At 38.4% G+C, this 20,192-nt stretch overlaps 1 protein-coding gene across 2 annotated transcripts in view; it reads left to right on the forward strand.

The window, feature by feature from the left end:
* Positions 1–20,192, forward strand: part of LOC123746823 (neuronal acetylcholine receptor subunit alpha-10) — a 288,958-nt gene that overhangs the window by 206,081 nt on the left and 62,685 nt on the right. For both annotated transcript variants that reach the window (XM_069319638.1, XM_069319639.1), the window contains exon 4: positions 10,189–10,233. In XM_069319638.1, the coding sequence (XP_069175739.1) occupies positions 10,189–10,233 (45 nt within the window). The remainder of the gene's footprint in view (positions 1–10,188; positions 10,234–20,192) is intronic.

Consider the following 20,192-nt stretch of genomic DNA (forward strand, 5'->3'; position numbering starts at 1 on the left):
AGCCGAAAAAGTTAGGTTAGGTTTGGTTAGGTAGGTTAGGTAGTCGAAAAACAATTAATTCATGAAAACTTGGCTTATTAGGCAAATCGGGCCTTGCATAGTAGGCAGAGAAGTGCGTTCTGGCTATTAGGTACGACATATATATATATATATATATATATATATATATATATATATATATATATATATATATATATACCTAGAAGGGGTACCACCTCTGGTGCAAATGTAGGGACCCATAGCCTCAGAGAAGAAAATAAAGAGTACTCAGAGAAGACCTTTTGGATCCTCACTGAACACTTTGATATTTTCTTCTCCTACCACCCCTATTCTTTTGTTAAGTGTGTATATTTATCTAACTTTATTTGAAAATGTCATTACACAAAAAAAGTTACAATATTGATTACATACAGGGTACAAGGCTGCTTGTCATAAGTTGAATAGCTCCTCCATATATATATATATATATATATACACACATATACACATACACTGCTAGGGTGCTATAGAGAGACACAAGAGGAGAGCCTCACCTGAGCCAGGAGACAGCTGGGAGCCTTGAGAATGGTGACCATGACGCCCAGGATGTTGACCATGCCACTCACAGTAAAGACGTAGTTGCCGTAGAGGAAGGTGAGGAAGCAGATAGCAGTAACGATCGTCATGCTGGCGGTGAAGACGAGCACGATGGCCACCCCGGAGTACCCCATGACCTCCTCCTGTGCCTCCTCCACCTCAGTACACCGGGACAAGAACTGGCTACAGCTTATACTCCTCTCCAGTATATCCATACATATCTAATCATACATATACATTTCTTGTATGCAACATTATATTACAATAATCACTAGGTGTAATGATATCTACATTTCTGATTTTGTAAACTTCAAGAATTTTAGACATGCTTACAACTAAATTGAAACTTTTTTCATAAAATCATTGAAAAATATCATAAATCATTGAAAAATATCATAAATCATTGAAAAATGTCATAAATCATTGAAAAATATAATAAATCATTGACAAATATCATAAATCATTGAAAAATGTCATAAATCATTGAAAAATATCATAAATCATTGAAAAATATTATAAATAATTGAAAAATTATTTCATAAATCACTGAAAAATTATTTCATAAATCCTTGAAAGCGTATGTAACAGCACTAATTTATTAAAGTAAATTAATACTATACACAGTATTCCTTGACATTAATAGAGAATATCACGGCCACAAAAACTAAACAAACAGGGAACTTGTCTCCGGCCACTTGTAAGGCCACAGGATTGGCTTTCCTAACACTTGTGATAACTCTAGGCACCGGCAAAGCAAGGGAATTCGACTGGTATACAACTGTATATTTATAACACAATTGTTAGTTAGTAACAGAAGCACTGCACAGCTGTTATTACTATCACTTGTACACACAACGATATAACAATAATCACAATTCCCACAAAATATATTACAATAAGAAATGACTCAATATATACACAAAATAATCACTCCCCATCCGATTGATAATATATTCAGGCAATTAATATTACTTGACTAGCTGTACCCGACCACAGCAACCCCTCCCCTTTCCTCCCGTCCTCCCCACCATTCCCCCCCCATCCCCTCGTCCCCCCAACCATTCCCCAATCCCTAATCTCCTCGTCCTTCCCATCATTCCCCCCATCTCCCGTCCCCTCGTCCCCCCCCCACTACCCCGTCCCCTTGTCCTCCCCGCCATCCCCTACTCCCCCGTCCCCTCGTCCTCTCCACCATTCCCCACTCCCTCGTCCGATGCATTCCCAAATGATCTGATGTTCCCATCAGAAAATTGGGAACATCAAATGATCTAATGTACCCATCACTGAAAAATAGGAACAGTTAAAAAAAACGAAATGAAAACAAATGAAAAAAACAACAAAATAAACTATACTTACGAAATGAATGTTATGGTAAACAACACAGCTCAATTCCAACGCAATGTCACACAAAATAATTAAATCAAAATGAAAATAAATCGAAATCTATGAAAATTAAATTATCAATGCATTCGGGAACATTGAAATTGGAATCGTAACATATTTAGTATAGTGTATGTTGCTCTTACGTGCAACAGGTGGCGCTATTTAAAAAAACGCATGTTTTTACCTGTCACAGGGGCGGCATCTATATAGAAGGTATATAAAAAAATGCGCGTATTCGAATGGAACGTTGTGTCAAAATTTCAAAGCAATCGGTGAAGAACTTAAGGAGATTACAGCGTGTGTGTTGCTCTTACGTCCACCAAATGGGAATGTTTTTCAAAAAAGCACGTTTTTACCTGTCACACGTGTGGCATGCATATAGTAGGTATATAAACACACGCGTGTATTCGAATGCAACGGTGTATCAAAATTTCAAAGCAATCGGTGAAGAACTTTCGGAGATTAGCGATTTTGAACAAACGAAAATTTACATTTTTTATTTATATAGATGATAACTATGATAGTGATTGCTAATTAATGCTGAATATTTATTATTGAACTTATTTAAGATTGGATTAAGATTATATAGCTAGATTATTAACTATATGTATAAATATAGATATGATTTATAGATTATTATTTAATTTGGGCTTTGTCCAATTTACAATGGATAACAGTCCATGGAAAGATAAAGTTTATAGTTATATGCAAATTGGACAATTAAACATTCTTTAAACACTTAATGTACTTATCCCAACTGAGAACGGGAGCCTTGAGTGTGAACCGTTACCAGATCATTGAACTCTTATAAGCTCAGTAGTTTGGAGACTTAAATGACAGCTTTGCTGTAGGAATAGATTTGATGCAATAGCATTTGTTGTGATTAAGATCTCGGTGTTGTGGTGAACTGCTACACGTGTGCTCTGGTCGGCTGCTCACTTCCCTTATTAAGACGGTTATTTTAAGATAATTTGATCTGTTTATAATTCAGCACCTCGCTGATTATCTTAGATTATCTTAGAAACTAAAATCACTGAGATTAGATTTTTTTGTGTGCAGTATTTGTTCTGTTAAAAAGTCTTGAACATCGTCACACGTTCACTGTTTAAATGTCAACAAACAGTGAACGACCAGTTACCCCCCTGGTGGCTACCCCACACTCTGGGTGTGAGTGTGGGGGCAGAAGAGCTGTCACCACACCTCTGATATATGGGTTTATCAATTCATGTCTAGATGAACATTTTGAGATAAAGTTTGCTAGATTAATATACTGATAATTTAAGGATTATTGATTGTTGTTATTATGATTTGATTAAATTTTTAGTTAAGATTTTGAAATGTCGTCACTGGATGTCAATTTGTGTCGATTAAGTACTTTGATGTTGAGGCCTTCGCCTCCGGGACTAGTGCTCTATAGGCATACAGAGGCCTAGGTGACCACAGTACTGTAGGCATAGATGTATGATTTAGGATGTATAATGTAATAAGTAATTATTTCATTGGTTATAAATATTAGTATGGTGGAATTTTCTACAACAATGAGATTCGAAGCAAATTTAAAATCGGGAACTCATATGTAATTATTTGTGATGATAGTGAAGATAACAGGGCTCAGACATACCTGTGTAAGTATTTGGTAGAAGCTGTGAAGGTTGTGGAGAGGTGAGTGTCGTGAGTGGTGAGTGAGACAGTCGTGTGAGGCTCCCCTCACCACGCCTGCCAGAGTCTTGAAGCACCAGTGAAACAAGAGTGTGAACCCCAGCATCAGCGTCGAGTTACACAAAATAAAAATGAATATTAATGACTGAAACTCAAACAAAACGTTGAGGGCTATCAAGACCAGAAACGTTGTGAGGCAGAGGACGGTGGCGACGTCGAACCCTGGGTCTGTCGGTGGTGTAGCAGTGGCGGTGTTCCCGGGTGAGCCACCGTGAGAGGACCACTTGGCCTCGCCGACTACGGGCAGAGGAGAGGATACCACCATGACAGGACAAATTAACTCTGTCAGAAAATCATTCTTGCAGGAGTTGAGGTTCGCCCTCTCTGTATGGAGGTGCCACAGCGATGCCATCAAGTGCCCGAGCTTAGACCTCTTTGTGAAGAGATAAATGTAAAATATGGCATTGACGATTACCCCAGCAGCCATAATGATGGCTGGTATTAAGGCGTCTCCAGATACAACATTTTTATCACATATAAACTTGATGCTTTTGTAAACATCAATTACACTGCAGACAATATATGCTGCTATTACACTGAAGGACCAGAGCTGTAGCCAGAGACTCTTCTTGAAGGGATCTGTCAACGTTACGGTGTGCTGCTCCACGTGGCGTGGAGGCTCCTTGTACAGGTAAGGGAAACACCCGAGGAGTCTCAGCACCCCCAGAGGGAGCCTCAGGCCTTTCACAAACATGACGGAGGGAGTGTGGAGGCAGCAGGGAGGTGCGTGCCCACCAGCACGCCGTCACGGACTGACGCCTGCAGCCCCTAAACGTAATTTATTATCTCGTGTACCAACTGTCAGACGGAGTGGATTTTTCCGACAAGACATTTATTCTCTCACCAGCCCCATTGATCCTGTCACCAGGCCCATTGATCCTTTCACCAGGCTCATTGATCCTGTCACCAGGTCCTAACATTTAATACAATAGGCAGATAATGGCTGCCATTTGTTCTAACAAATCATTCATAGAAAACGTGGCTCCAGTGGAAATTTCCTCAGAAGAAAACGAGGATATCATTGCCATATGTCACCATTAAATTCACCAGCTATATTAATGGAAATTTCTCTTAATACATCAGTCTCTGGACTGTAAACATCATAAAAACATTTCTCTTGAACCAACCTAATTATTAGTACTAAAATAGATTAAATGTAGTCCCTCTTTCCACTTCTTGATAAAACGCATCTGGACAAGATGCCGGATGCAACAGTGGAGAAGAACGCAGTCGTGATCTTATAAAATTTAGCAACAAGTCTCACGTGGAGCTCAAAGATGCTCCACAAATTTTCCTCAAGACGTAGTGTTATGGGATGTAAAGTGCTCCCATCATCAGCACGTTACTTCCTCTACAATAGTGCTCTTTCCCATTCCTGTTCTATCTAGCTATTGTTGGCCAATAATTGTAGATTTAGGAATATGGGTTAGAACACAAGGTGAGCAATATTCTCATCTCTTTTATCAATAAATTATAATATTTCCCCTGATATAGCTGTCATATATATAGGTCGACTATTATTGTGTGTGCCCTTTGACAGGTGCAATTGAAGGGGAAGAAGAATTAACAATTACGTAACAACAAGTACATGTGATGAAGTGAGCCTCACCCACAAGAGGAGTATCGACTCGTGTGTTCATCCGTGTTCATACCAGGTTGTCTAGGCCATGAACAACTATACATATAAGCTGTATTTGATTTAATGACTAAGATATGTAGTCTAATACTGTAGTGAATGTCAGCTAATCAATAATTTTGATTGATTGACTATATATATAATTTAATAAACCCCAGAATGTGTAGGAAACGATTTGTGAGAATAAAATCATATAGTCCATTTAGACATCATACAGTCTACTATCAAAATAAATAAATTATTGTAAGAAATAAATTAATTTAAATTTTAATAGAAATGAATAAATTGTAAATAAACAAATAAATCCCACAAGTCAGATTTCTCCCCACTAATGGTCCTCAACGAACCAGATCAACCAGAATTAACCAGTGGTTCAATAAATTTAGAAATACACTGGTTCTCAGACTCAAATTAATGGTCAACTTTGAACCGGACGTAATGAATGGTCTTTACACGAACCAGAAATCCTACATTGGTCCATCAAATTAATCACCACCACCACCCCAGCCACCACCACCCTGGTGATCACTACCACCCCAGCCACCACCACCCTGGTGATCACTACCACCCCAGCCACCACCACCCCAGCTACTACCACCCCGGTCATTACCACCACCCCAGCCGCCGCTGGGTCAACTCTGGGTGTCATCATCTGGCTATAATGTATTACTGTCATCGCTCAATAACCTCCCGTCCCTTGTCGGTTCAGGTCAGCGGGTCAACGCTCCCAACCACTACAATTGAAATTGAAATTGATATAAGTTTATCGAGGTATAAGTTCACAGTAATGGATGAGGTAGCTCAAGCTATTCTTACCCCGTTCAGTATGTGTTCGTGTTTGTGTGTATATATATATATATATATATATATATATATATATATATATATATATATATATATATATATATATATATATATACGTGTGTATATCACGAAAATAAACACGTGATTAAGAATGTGACAATGTCAGACCACGGAGGAAAATGAAACAGGAATTTCCTTAAGTACTTTCGTATATTAAATACATCTTCAGAAGGAATCCTTCTGAATCCTTATTCCTTCTGAAGATGTATTTAATATACGAAAGTACTTAAGGAAATTCCTGTTTCATTTTCCTCCGTGGTCTGACATTGTCATATATATATACACATATGTCGTACCTAGTAGACAGAACGCACTTCTCGGCCTACTGTGCAAGGCCCGATTTGCCTAATAAGCCCAGTTTTCCTGAATTTATATATATTTTTAAATGTTTTCTTATTTCATGGGTAAAGCTACCCATTTCATTATGTATGAGATTATATATATATAATATAAATATATATATATATATATATATATATATATATATATATATATATATATATATATATATATATATATATATATGCAATGTCACACAAAACAATTAAATCAAAATGAAAATAAATAAAAATCTATGAAAATTCAATTAGTGCGATCAGAAACATTGAAATGTAATTGTAACATATTTAGAACAGCGTGTGTTGCTCTTACGTGCAACAGATTGGGGCTGTTTCTTAAAAAATAATATTTTTACCTGTCACAGGTGTGGCATCTATACTTATACTTACAAAATGAATGGTATGGGAAACAGCACAGTTCAATTCCAACGCAATGTCTCACAAAATAATTAAATCAAAATGAAAATAAATTGAAATCTATGAAAATTCAATTTATCAATGCAATCAGAAACATTGAAAATGGAATCGTAGCATATTTAGTTTAGTGTATGTTGCTATTATGTGCAACAGATGGCACTGTTTAAAAAAAATCATTTTTACCTGTCACAGGTTTGACATTTATATAGTAAGTATATAAAAACATGCACGTATTCGAATGGAACGTTGTGTCAAAATTTCAAAGATATCGGTGAAGAACTTTGGAGATTACAGCCTGTGTTAATCTTACGTCCAACAGATGGCGCTGTTTAAAAAAAATGTTTTTTCCTGTCACAGGTGATGCATGTATATAGTAGGTATATAAAAACACGTGCCTATTCGAATGCAACATTGTGTCAAAATTTCAAAGCAATCGGTAAAGAGGTTTCGAAGATTTCCCTCACATGAAAAGCACATTAAAAACAGTTTTTCAAAAAATCATGGTTTTCCTATCACAGACGTGACATCTATATAGTATGTATATAAAAACCCGTCGGGTGCGAATGGAACGTTGTGTGAAAATTTCAAAGCAATCGGTGAAGAACTTTCGGAGATTAGCGATTTTGAACAAACGAACATTCCATTTTTATTTATATAGATAGATATAGATAGATAGACGCGTCACAAACAATCAATATATTACAGAACATTTTGAGTGATAAACGTCTTGAGACACAACAGATATACTCAGTATATATATACTTGAGTATATCAAGTCGACTTGAGAATGGTCCAGGATGGACCGAAACGTCGTCGTCCCTTCACCTTCTAGTGTGTGGTCTGGTCAATATATATTTGTCTGGCGTCCTATAAAATATGACACAACAACTAGTTAATAGATTGTGTTCACGAGGCTTGATATAAACAAAATCATTGTCATGTATTTTATAATTTATAGGAGAGAAATAGACTAAAGAGCCGAGGATTTCATGAACCTAAAAGGAATATGGAATTTCTTAATATATTTGATGTTATTAATGGATATTCTCTTGCTTAAACAAAGGCTGTGGCTGGGTGGGTTAGTTATTCTGAATGTCTGGGAATGACAAGCTTTGTCTGCCTATGAATGGGACTGAATATATCTTCAATTCGTTCTCGCAAAATATAAATATATTCTACTGAAATTATGTTTTGAAACTATGTGAGTTTGTAACATTTATTTAATTGTATTAAGAGTCTGACGTATAGACAACCGCTTGTATTTGAATATCTCTTTGGGACTGTTTTCTCTAAATGCGGGTTTTGCTTGGGTTTTCTCCAGCTGGTGAGGACTCGTGATCATCTGGGTGAGGTAAATTACGGGAGGTGGTGCAGCGTCTGAGGCTGTCTTATACAGCAACCGGGAAATACTCCCTCGCACCCTGGAGACGCCCGGAGCCCAGGGAGGTGTGTTTCACCTGGTTGACTACGGCGGTGTTTCACCTGGTTGACTACGGCGGTGTTTCACCTGGTTGACTACGGCGGTGTTTCACCTGGTTGACTACGACGATATGTATCATACATTTTGTTGTAAATGTAGCATACATTTCGAAGCACACAGTCTCCAGAGCTGCCTGTGTAGTGATACACTACATTAGTACACCTCAGTGTGTCAGGACGCAGCGATGGTATTTCTCATAATACGGGAAGATGTACGAGGGTTGATATAATGACAGGACGCATCCCTGGAAACACAAACCGTAACTGTCTCTATTTTCCGCTTGTTACAACTTGTAATAAAGTTGTTACATCTTGGCTTAACGTGTTTATGACGTATTAGAACGTTGTTACAACTTGCTATATTGGTTGTTATAACTGGTTAGGAGGTGTTAAAACTTGTTCGAACGTTGTACAACGTCGTAGTTTCGGTGTGTGTTTGGCGGGATCCTGGCGTTTTCACTGCAAGATTTACAATTCCTCTCAGTTATATACCGTATCGTCTTTCATCCTTCTTATAGGCCTGTGTAAATGTATTTTTATAATACACTATAATATCTCTTGGGGGGCCGATTATTCCCAATCGCCATTTGACAGGGGAAAATCGGCCCTCAAGGGAAGACATTGTAGTGTATTATAACAATACATTTACTAAGATGAATAAGAAGGATAACTTTTGTAATAATAGGTATTTGTATGGTCGGCACAGTAACCTGACCAGGCATTGTGATGTAGTCATTGCGATAATTCGCCTTGGCTATAGGTACATCTGGCAGGTTAGTGAGGCTGAGCCACTGCCTGAATATTCTGATTGTAAACTCTGTGATAAACCGTTAACACACTTGAACACAACATTGTTCAAGATTAACAATTGTTTATGATTCACTCGAAGACAACATTGTTGAATATGAAGCTGTAGAAGACTTTAGACCTCCCTGGCATATTGTACAATCAACTATATAACTATTTCATCGAATCTGGTATGTTGAAGACTGCCTAACCATGTATCTTAAATTTATTTGTCCGTATTAAAGAAGGAAGAACTTTTTTTTTTTTTAGCTGCATCTCTTATGAATCCATCTCTGCCTTATGTGAGGGTTCCATTTCAAAATCGTAAATTGAAACATGTATAATATCTGATGTAGTAGTCAATGTCGAGGATCAGTGCACTTTGAAGCATTGACCTTCACGTGCTTCAATCTACAATTTAGACATATGATATTCTGTCTGATCCTATGTCTTGTGTGACAATGAATACAAGCAGCACCTCACTGTAATAAGACCTAATTGAATTACTTTGATTACACAACATTGTGTATTAATTTTGTGAATAAACAAATTATTTAAACTTTTTTTTTATTAACACATTTAGCTACATCTACATTTGTGCAGCTGCCCTAGACGATATGAAAATTTTCTTACTTAAACTAATGCTAAAGTCTATAGACTCGGCGCCAAACAATTCACATGCATAAACTTTGTGTAGGAAGGGGTATTGGGGCTGTGTCCCCCCTTCAGGGGGGGCAGTGGGCCGACTCCAGCTACCCTGTGACACTCCCAATAAAATCTTTAATAATCTTGTAGATTTTAATGAGGTTAATCTAAAGCATTATGCCTCCAACCTTGGACTGGTAGACAGACATTATGTTATATAAATATATATATATATATATATATATATATAGCTACATCATATTTTTTATTTAAAAAGAAAAGAATTCTTATTATGTAATCTTTTAAGTAATACAATACTAATTTATGATCCTCTTTAAATTTCAGGACGAACGGAACCAGATCCTTACCACAAACTGCTGGCTCAATCAGGTGAGTTCTGAAGCTCTCAACTCACCATTGGGGATCCCGGGTCCTGAGTTTGATAGATGTGCTTTGCCACATTTCCTTTCACCTAATGATTCTGTTAACCTAGCAGTAAACACGCACTCGGGAGTTGAACAACGTAGTGGAGCTGCGTCATGGAGAGGGTCAATAGTTTGACCTTGGGGCGACCTAGGGCCTAGAGTATATGTTGTTACCTGTAGAGAAGAGGGACAATATCTTACTGAGATTGATGCAGGTAACATTCAGTCACTGCCCTAAATATTTACCCCACTTTCTTGGTTACGGAGTTCAAGACTGAGAAAGTATCCCGCTTCTCTCTTCCCTGCACTCCCCAACCCTTGTGTTGAAGTCTGCCCTTAACCCCCCATCAGGTGCACCAGTAAAACACAGCGACCTCAGCAATCCCTCCCTGAGGACTCACTAGGGTGAGTCCTTATAAAGAAAAACGACCATCAGTTTTTGTCCGGTCGTGATGGTCAAGTGGATTAAGGCGTCCTGTACATACTAGTTGCGTTGCTCCTGGCAGAATGGGTTCGAGTCACTTATGGGGTGTGAGTTTTCAGTTGCATATAGTCCTGGGGACCATTCAGGCTTGTTCACACACACACACACACACATATATATATATATATATATATATATATATATATATATATATATATATATATATATATATATATATATATATATATATATATATATATATATATATATATATATATATATATATGTATGCAACAGTGATTATAAAAACTCTGATCCAAGTATGCGGAAAAACCACATGGGAAAAATAGAGAATGCTAAACGCGTTTTCGGGTTAATTCGTCTTTATCAGAGCAAAGTAGAATGAAGCTTTCATTCTGCTTTGCTCTGATGAAGGCGAATTAAACCAAAAAGCTTTTAGCATTCTCGATTTTTCACATGTGGTTTTTCTGCATGCATGCATATATATATATATATATATATATATATATATATATATATATATATATATATATATATATATATATATATATATATATATATATATATATATTTCTTGTAAACATATGTTGTTAAATATGACCGAAAAGGTAAGATTAATAATTCTAACACGAATTTTCTCAATATTTCTTATGTTTCTTGTCGATGATTTCTGTGTTGATGGTTAAGATTTCTCTGGTGATGGTCTGGTTGTGAGAAGAGATCATATGTTCCTTAATGGAGCCCTGTTGTTTATGCATTGTTAATCGCCTAGAAAGAGACGTTGTGTCCTTGATTATATACTAAGATCTTTGGAGCTGTCAGTCCCCAAGTGGGCATGTGAAGGCATAGACTACATGGGTTTCTTTCAAGGTGTTCTGTTTGGTGTCTGGAGAGTTCTTCATAAGTAGGTTGGCCGTTTTCTTGCTTTTGTAGTAAATTGTTAATTGTATCTTCTGATTTGTGTTTGGGGGGATAATGTTCCTATTAATAATATCTTTCATGACACTTTCCTCCGTCTTATGAGCTGTCGAAAAGAAGTTCCTGTAAAACAGTCTAATTGGGGGTACAGGTGTTGTGTTAGTTGAGTCTTCAGAGGTTGCATGGCGTTTCACCTTTCTTTTGATGACGCCTTCAACATAACCATTAGAGATGCCAAAGTTGACTAGGACCTTAGTTGACATAGACTTGAAACCCGCCATATATTGCAGGTACGTTGATGACATTTTTATGCAGGTACCTGATGTCAGACGTCTGCAGCAGCTGAAGGAGGTGTTTGAGCAAATTTCGGTGTTAAGTTTCACTTACGAGATGGAGAGTGGTGGGAAGCTGCCCTTTCTAGATGTAACAGCCACGGAAAGGAATGGTGGCTTTCACACTGCAGTCTGCACTAAGGAAACGAACATAGGAATGTGCCTTATTGCCAATAGTGACTGCCCAGACAGGTATAAGAGGAGTATTGTCAATGCTTACGTCGACCGGGTTCTCACTCACAGCTGTTTGGAAGCAGGTCGACGAAGAACTCTGTAGAGTAAGGCTTGACCTCTCATGGGTGAACCAAGTAGGATTGAATCACTTGCTTCTGAACTTTCTAAATCGAAACCTTTTAAATCTGGATTACTATTGAAATACTGATTGAATCTCTGCGAGCAACACTGTTGAAGACTGAATCACTCAGTGAGGCTGTTGATGACCGAATCACTTAGCACAAGACTGATGAAGACTGAATTACTGAGGGTAAGACTGTTGAAGACTGAATCACTCAGGACAAGACTGTTGAAGACTGAATCACTCAGGACAAGACTGATGAAGACTGAATTACTCAGGACAAGATCCTTGAAGACTGAATCACTCAGGACAAGATCCTTGAAGACTGAATCACTCAGGACAAGACGCTTGAAGACTGAATCACTCAGGACATGACGCTTGAAGACTGAATCACTCAGGACAAGATCCTTGAAGACTGAATCACTCAGGACAAGACGCTTGAAGACTGAATCACTCAGGACAAGACCCTTGAAGACTAAATCACTCAGGACAAGACGCTTGAAGACTGAATCACTCAGGACAAGACGCTTGAAGACTGAATCACTCAGGACAAGGGACAAGGGTCGAGACCCTTAAAGACCGAGGTCTGGACCAGAGGGTCAGTAAGGGGGGACCAGAGCGCCATAACATGATCATTTCGGGAGCAGTAGAGATTAACTTTATGGCATCTTAGAAAGGTTATTACGCTCTAATGACCGTATTCTTCCAGGAGATGGTGAGGGAGGGGGTAAGGGGGGGTAGTGGTGAGGGAGGGGTCAGTGCTGACCTATAAGTATATACCTATCAGTGTCTACCGAGGAGTGAAGGTCTAGCTCTTGATGCTGGCCTGGTTGTGTCTTTTGCATTTTAATTTGACTATTCTGACATTCAAATTCATTGTCGAATCTGGCCTTAAAGTTGTGGATGGAGGCGACTTCCACAACTTCTTCTTTTAGAGCATCCCACTTGTTATCTACTCGTACAGGGTACAAGTTATTTGATTTGTATTCATTGTTATTTTATTTTATTAATTTATTTACAAGAAAGTACAATGAGTTTGTGAGAGAACATAATATTGTTATTTTTTACATTCTTACAAAGCCACTAACACATATAACGTCTCTGACAGACAAGTACTTCCTTACGTCCCTTCCAGTTTCCACTTGCATACTCTTGTCCTGCTTTCTCTCAATCTGAAGAAGTAATCCTTGTCCACCTTGTCTATTCCCCTCAGTATCTTATATGTTTTGATCATATCCTCTCTGTTCCTTCTAGCCTTCAGAGTTATGAGAAGTAGTTCCACTATCCTATCCTCATTTAACCATCTTAACTCTGGCACCAATCTTGTTGCAAACCTTTGTATTTTTTCACATTAAGGTTTATGCTTCACAAGGTGTGGTGGATTCCATGCAGGTGATGCGTATTCCAGTATTAGTCTAACAAATGTTGCGTAGATTGCCTTGAAGGCGTCCATATTCAGGTTACTCAACGATGTCAGCGTCCCATATGCTGCCGATGTTGTCCTGTTTATGTGTGCCTCTGGTGTGATTGTCGGAATTATATCCACTCTCAGATCCTTCTCTCTTTCTGATTCATGAAGCTGCCTTCCCCGTATGGTGTAGCTACCTTCTGGTCCCCTCTCTCCCTTTCCCATCTTCATTACCTTACACTTGTTGGGATTGAATTCCAGCATCCATTTATTTGATCAATCCTTGAGTTCGTCAAGGTCTTCGTGTAACTTCCTGCAGTCCTTCTCTATTATTACATTCCTCGTTAGCTTTACAGCACTTGCAAACATTACTAAATATGAGCTCATTACCTCAGGTAGATTGTTCATAACAATTAAGAAGAGCAGTGTCCCGAGGACTGAGCCTCGTGGGACCCTCCTTGTTACATCCTCCAGCATGAAGCCTTCTCTCTCACTGTGACTCTTTACTCTCTGTCCTTCAGGTACTCCCTTAATTACTTGGTTCAGTGTTTCCCCAGTTATCTCCCCCTCCGTCCCCATCTTGTACACGTCTTTCATGGGTAAAAGTAAGGGAACAATCAAGGGAAAGCGCCAAGCCATTACGAATATATAGCACGTGGAAGGGGTCAGGATAAGGATTGGGGATGGGACCGGGGGGGGGGGGGTTACACAGTTTCTAATTCTTTCTTGACAATCTACATAAATACTGTCTACCCAGCCTTTTTTATCCCGTCTTATCTTAGTAACCTTGTCATAAAACTCGGTCACGTTTGTCAGGCACGACTTAATTCCTCTTTCTAAACTCATGCTGAACTTTTCTCACATGGTCGATACTCTCCAGGTGCTCCACCTGATTAACTTCTCCTGCACCTTCCATTCAATACTTGTCAATCACACATGTCTTTAATTTAGTGCCTCCTTTGTGTCGCTTTTTGTTAATATTGGGACTAAATTTTAATTTTTCAAGACTTCTCTGACGTTTCCTGTCTTAAGCGTTTTATTATTTTTTTTAGATAATGGGAAACAAAGTTCTTCTTCAGCCTTGGTGAGCGTCTTGTCCCATTGTTTGTGTGACGTCTAGCTGCTCCTGGTGGTGGTGGTGGTGAGGGAGGGTCAGTGGTGGTGGTGGTGAGGGAGGGTCAGTGGTGGTGAGGGAGGGTCAGTGGTGGTGGTGGTGAGGGAGGGTCAGTGGTGGTGGTGAGGGAGGGTCAGTGGTGGTAGTGGTGAGGGAGGGTCAGTGGTGGTGGTGGTGAGGGAGGGTCAGTGGTGGTGGTGGTGGTGAGGGAGGGTCAGTGGTGGTGGTGGTGGTGAGGGAGGGGTCAGTGGTGGTGTTGGAAGGGTTTCCACTTACTGGTATATATATATATATATATATATATATATATATATATATATATATATATATATATATATATATATATATATATATATATATATATATATATATATATATATATATATATGCAATTGACGATCACAAAACACTGATCATTTTATGCGGAAAATCCACAGAGAAATATGAAATGAGGTGAACGTTTCGGCTTGTTAAAGCCTTTGTCAACACCAGACTGACTAAGGAGAAGGGAAGGGGGAGGATATATAGGCCGACACCTGACCAACCCATCCCTAGGGAAAGAATTAACCAAAAACAGGTATAGCTTAGCTTAGAATGGTCAAAGAGGATTAAGCGGTCAGAGAATAAGGATGAAAGATTAAAGAAAAGCCTCATGAACACACAATATATGAATATACAATTATAATGAGACATTGTAAGCCTCTCTATCAGAGTTGTTTCTTAAACTGTTGTGCAATATTATAACTTAAAAATGGATCAAGTTTGTACATACCAGTACTAACATTAAGAAGATTTGGACACTGACTGATTAGAGCAGACTCAATCAAATTCCGTTCCACGAAATCCCCACAATTGGTAATGCTTTTTGCCCCAGTCCAGTTAATATTGTGATCGCATAAACTCGTATGTAGATACAATGCATTAGACGTTTGGGCAGTTCTAATACTATAAGCATGTTGTGACAACCGCAATTGTAAGGACTTTCCTGTTTGTCCAAGGTACACAGAATCACAATCATTGCAGGGAATCGAATACACACAACCTGCTGTGTCAGGGGAGTTTTTTATTAAATTGGATTTGATCGTACTATTAGTGAACACCAAATTTATATTAAGTTTCTTAAAAATCAGCGACAATTTTTCAAGTCCACTCGCATAAGGTACCACCAATGAGTTAATAATTTTTGGTTTCGCCTTAGGGACGTGATTATAAAACGTACGCTTGGCTTGTACAAACGAGGAAATCCAAAAACCTCTTAGGATATTGTAAACTCTTCCCAATTTCATATATTTTAGCAATCTCTTCATCAAAAAACTCAGGGCTGCAAACCCTCAAAGCTCGTAGAAACATTCCTGAAAATACTGCCTGTTTAACTTTACTATGATGATTCGAATAAAAATGAACATACGACCCCACGTTGGTAGGTTTCCTATACACATTAAATTTGAACTTTCTAGTGACTCTATGAATCATAATGTCCAAAAACGGAAGAGTACCATTCTCCTCAGTCTCACAAGTGAATTTTATTGAAGGTACCAAAGAATTGAGTTCATTATAGTTTCATTACATTATAGACCAGATAGTTTTTCTTAATGAACTCAATTCTTTGGTAGAGGGGTTATATATATATATATATATATATATATATATATATATATATATATATATATATATATATATATATATATATATATATATATATATATATATAACCCCTCCCCCGCTCTCACACCTCTATCACTGTAATCTTCTGCTTATAACCTGAGAGAGTCTCTCACCCATGTTAGGACCTCTCACTACACCAGCCTTCTTTTCCAGCTCAAGGAGAAAAATCTTGTGCGAATCAATATGAAATGTTTTCTGACAGTCCACAAATATACAGTCTGCCCATCCTTCTCTTTCTTGTTTAATTTTCTTCATTTTATTGTTAAACTCCAGGACGTTTTGAGACAAAATTTAGTAGTTCTAAGTATTCTACTAGCTTCTTCATGATGAGTCTGTCTTGGTACTTGCAGGTGATGAGTGTTACTGGTACTGGCCTACAGTTTAGTAGTTATTGTCTCCTTACTTTTTGAAAAATTGCACCAATCTAACCATTTACTAACAGTTTGAAATTTCAACTGTTTCAAGAGAGTAATTAAATAATTTAGTAAGAGGACTGAGCATTGCTTTCACCGCCGTCTTTAGTATCCAAAACAATATGAGCCTCTATCATAAAATATTTTGGTGAAACTTTTGTAAAGTTCTTTGCATACTTCTTTATCATTCTATACCTTTTATGGAGCCTGATTACCTGGTTGTTCTCAGACTTATCCCCCTCGATGTTGCTATGGAACAGTGTAGATCGATTCTTAATCTTGGATACTATGTCATTATCATACCACAGACGTGTGCGATATAATCTCTTCTAGGCTATCCAAACTTCTCCCTGTGACAGTACAAGGTCCGAAGAACTCTGCGAAGACTCGACCTCGCTCACAACTCGATGATTTCTACTAAAATTTTTGGAGCCGAGCCTGTACGTCGGCCCTCCACCAAGACTCTGGGTATATTGTCACCTTCTGTCTCAATCTCAATTTGGAAAGCTAGCTCTAACTGATGACGTCACCTTTGCCTCTCTGGTGATTGGTCACATTAAGCAACAGCAACGAATCATCTTCCCTCTTCTCATCCGGGTCTCAGCGTCTTCGCCTCTGCTTTTTTAAGCGCCAAAAATAATCCTCAAGCAGTGACGTCTAACACGGTATGTCTGGGAATCGTCATTAGGGTTCTATACTCCATCGAAACTAAAAACTCGAATTTTCTCAAAACCGCTGTAAGTTACAGCCTTCCCTTAACAAATAAAATGTTGTGTGGACCGTCTAGTACGTACATGGTGACGGGAGACTGACTGTTGAGGCAGGGAAGGTAAGAGACGAGACGGGCGTCACCACACTGTGGACCACGACCCCGTCATCACGGGGGGAAGGTTATTGACCTTCCGCTAACTCTGACGTGTACAGCACTGGTCTCCACTGGACACTAAGAAAATATACATTTACAGTCCTTTTTAAAATGACTTGTTTTAAAAAGACTAATATACTTAAGGAAAGTATATGTCATGAATGCTAAAATCTATTTCATGTAGTAAACAAGGAATCCTGATAATTACTTCCTTCCCTTGTTAATCCTATTTTTTTTTATTATTTGGGAATTAAAATTTCCAAATAAAATACTCGAATTGTGTATCGCACAAACATTAAGAAACAGGTCTTAAGAGAGTCCGTCCTCAGTCCAAATCCCTCCCCTCCCCCCTCCTCAACCCATATGAACGGTTATCTAGATATCTGTGATGGTCTGAAAGCCTATTACGGTTCCAGTAACAGTCTACATGTAAACTGGCAAATGAACCTTTGTCGTAAACAGAGATTATTTTCAAGTTATAACTTTAATGTAATATAAATCATTGGTTTAAAATATAAAAGGTAAAGCTGAAAACGTTTTCTTGAAAGAACATGGGTTTTCTGTAAACGGAATTTGCTGGCACATTCAAGTAATTTTTGAATCCCACATTTCACATTAGCGTCAATAACACATCGTATTAACGTAATCAAACGTAATGAAACCTAACCTAACCATGGATAGAGAGTATATAATAGCACAAATTATATAGTCGTTCCCAATCCATTTCTTTGAACAGATCTTCTCCTTGAGGACAGGCTGCTTAAGAACACGAAAATGTGAAGGAGGCCAAGCGAGGGTGTGGAGCACATCAACACTCCGGTGTTGCATTCCCTGGAGCACTCTATGTCACAACACTCTTGTTACTGGTGTCACGAGGGGCAGAGACACAGTGACAGCGAGAATGAGACATAGCAAGAGTGAGAGTGAAACACACCGAGTGAGAGAGAGAGAGAGAACGGAACCACGAACAAGACAAGTGAACTAACATGGATGCTCACCGTACGGGGGAAGAGAGGACATTAACTGCCTAAGTTGGGCCGTAACGCGGGAGATTTGATTTGTCCACTGAGCAAGTTGAGAGGCACCAGGAGGGTCGGGGCGGTACTGCGGGGCCAAGTTGGTCCATAACCTCACCACCATTAGATTCCGGCGCTGTGCGTCGTCCTCTTAAAGTCTCTTCAAGCTGATCACAGCAAAAACATGTCTTTCCTTCCGTCCGTCCGTCCTGACTCACACTTCCGTCCGTCCATCCGTCCGTCCTGACTCACACTTCCGTCCGTCCTCACTCACTCGTTCCGTCCGTCCTCACTCACACTTCCGTCCGTCCTCACTCACTCGTTCCGTCCGTCCTCACTCACACTTCCGTCCGTCCTCACTCCTTACGTCCGTCCTCACTCACTCCTTCCGTCCGTAATATATATAATATTTTACAAAGGTATTATCCCTAAATGTTATACTATATTCGACCTCTCAAAAATGTAATTTTTTTTGTCTAGCAGTAACGCACCTTCCTGCCTCTCCACACTCAACTAACCCTCCTAGGCCTAATACACGCTATCCGAGGCCTAATATAATACATATAGGTGCTATACTAGGCCTAGGAATATTCAAGTCTATTTTGCTTGATTTTTTCTATAAAATTATTAGTATTAAATTCTACTTTCTATTTGTCCATAATATATATATATATATATATATATATATATATATATATATATATATATATATATATATATATATATATATATATATATATATATATATATATAGTTGTATACTTCACTCTCGTGTTTAGGAGAGTTGTGCCTCAAGCATAGACACAGTGTTCTCCCATATTAACAGGGACTTGATGAAAAAACGTAAAAATGACCCCTCACTTGCTCTAGTGCTCTTGGGAGGTGGTAGTCTTTGGAGTGTATAAATACTCCGAAATTACCATCTCTTTTAGGGGTCTGAGCAGGTGGTGGAGTGGGTTAAGGCGTACCTGTTATGCCAGTTGCTGGAAGGCTTCTGTGCTGGCTAAGGTTCGAGTCTCCTGGTGGGAAAGTGTTCTAAAGTTGTGTATATATATATATATATATATATATATATATATATATATATATATATATATATATATATATGTATATATATATATATATATATATGTATATATTGTGAGATTTATTTTTGGTGACTTTCATGAGTGTTATGTGATTAATTGTTACAGTAAATGTTGTTAAACTTGAATAAATTATCATGACTTCTCCCTCGGTGGCCTTGGGGGAAGAACCTGGGCTGACTTAACACTGATATTCCAGCTATCCAGAGTGAGTTGTTAATGTTAATCATTTAAGTTAATTGTGAGAGCAAGAGGAGGGTTTGGTGGAAGTCACTGGTAACTATAAAAAGTGGTGATTACCAGCAGGTTATAGCCAACCTTAATCACAACATTACCAGTTGGGATATATACAATCTGTAGTGACTCTA

Source organism: Procambarus clarkii, chromosome 93 (genome assembly GCF_040958095.1).
Source record: "Procambarus clarkii isolate CNS0578487 chromosome 93, FALCON_Pclarkii_2.0, whole genome shotgun sequence".
Lineage (NCBI taxonomy): Eukaryota > Metazoa > Arthropoda > Malacostraca > Decapoda > Cambaridae > Procambarus > Procambarus clarkii.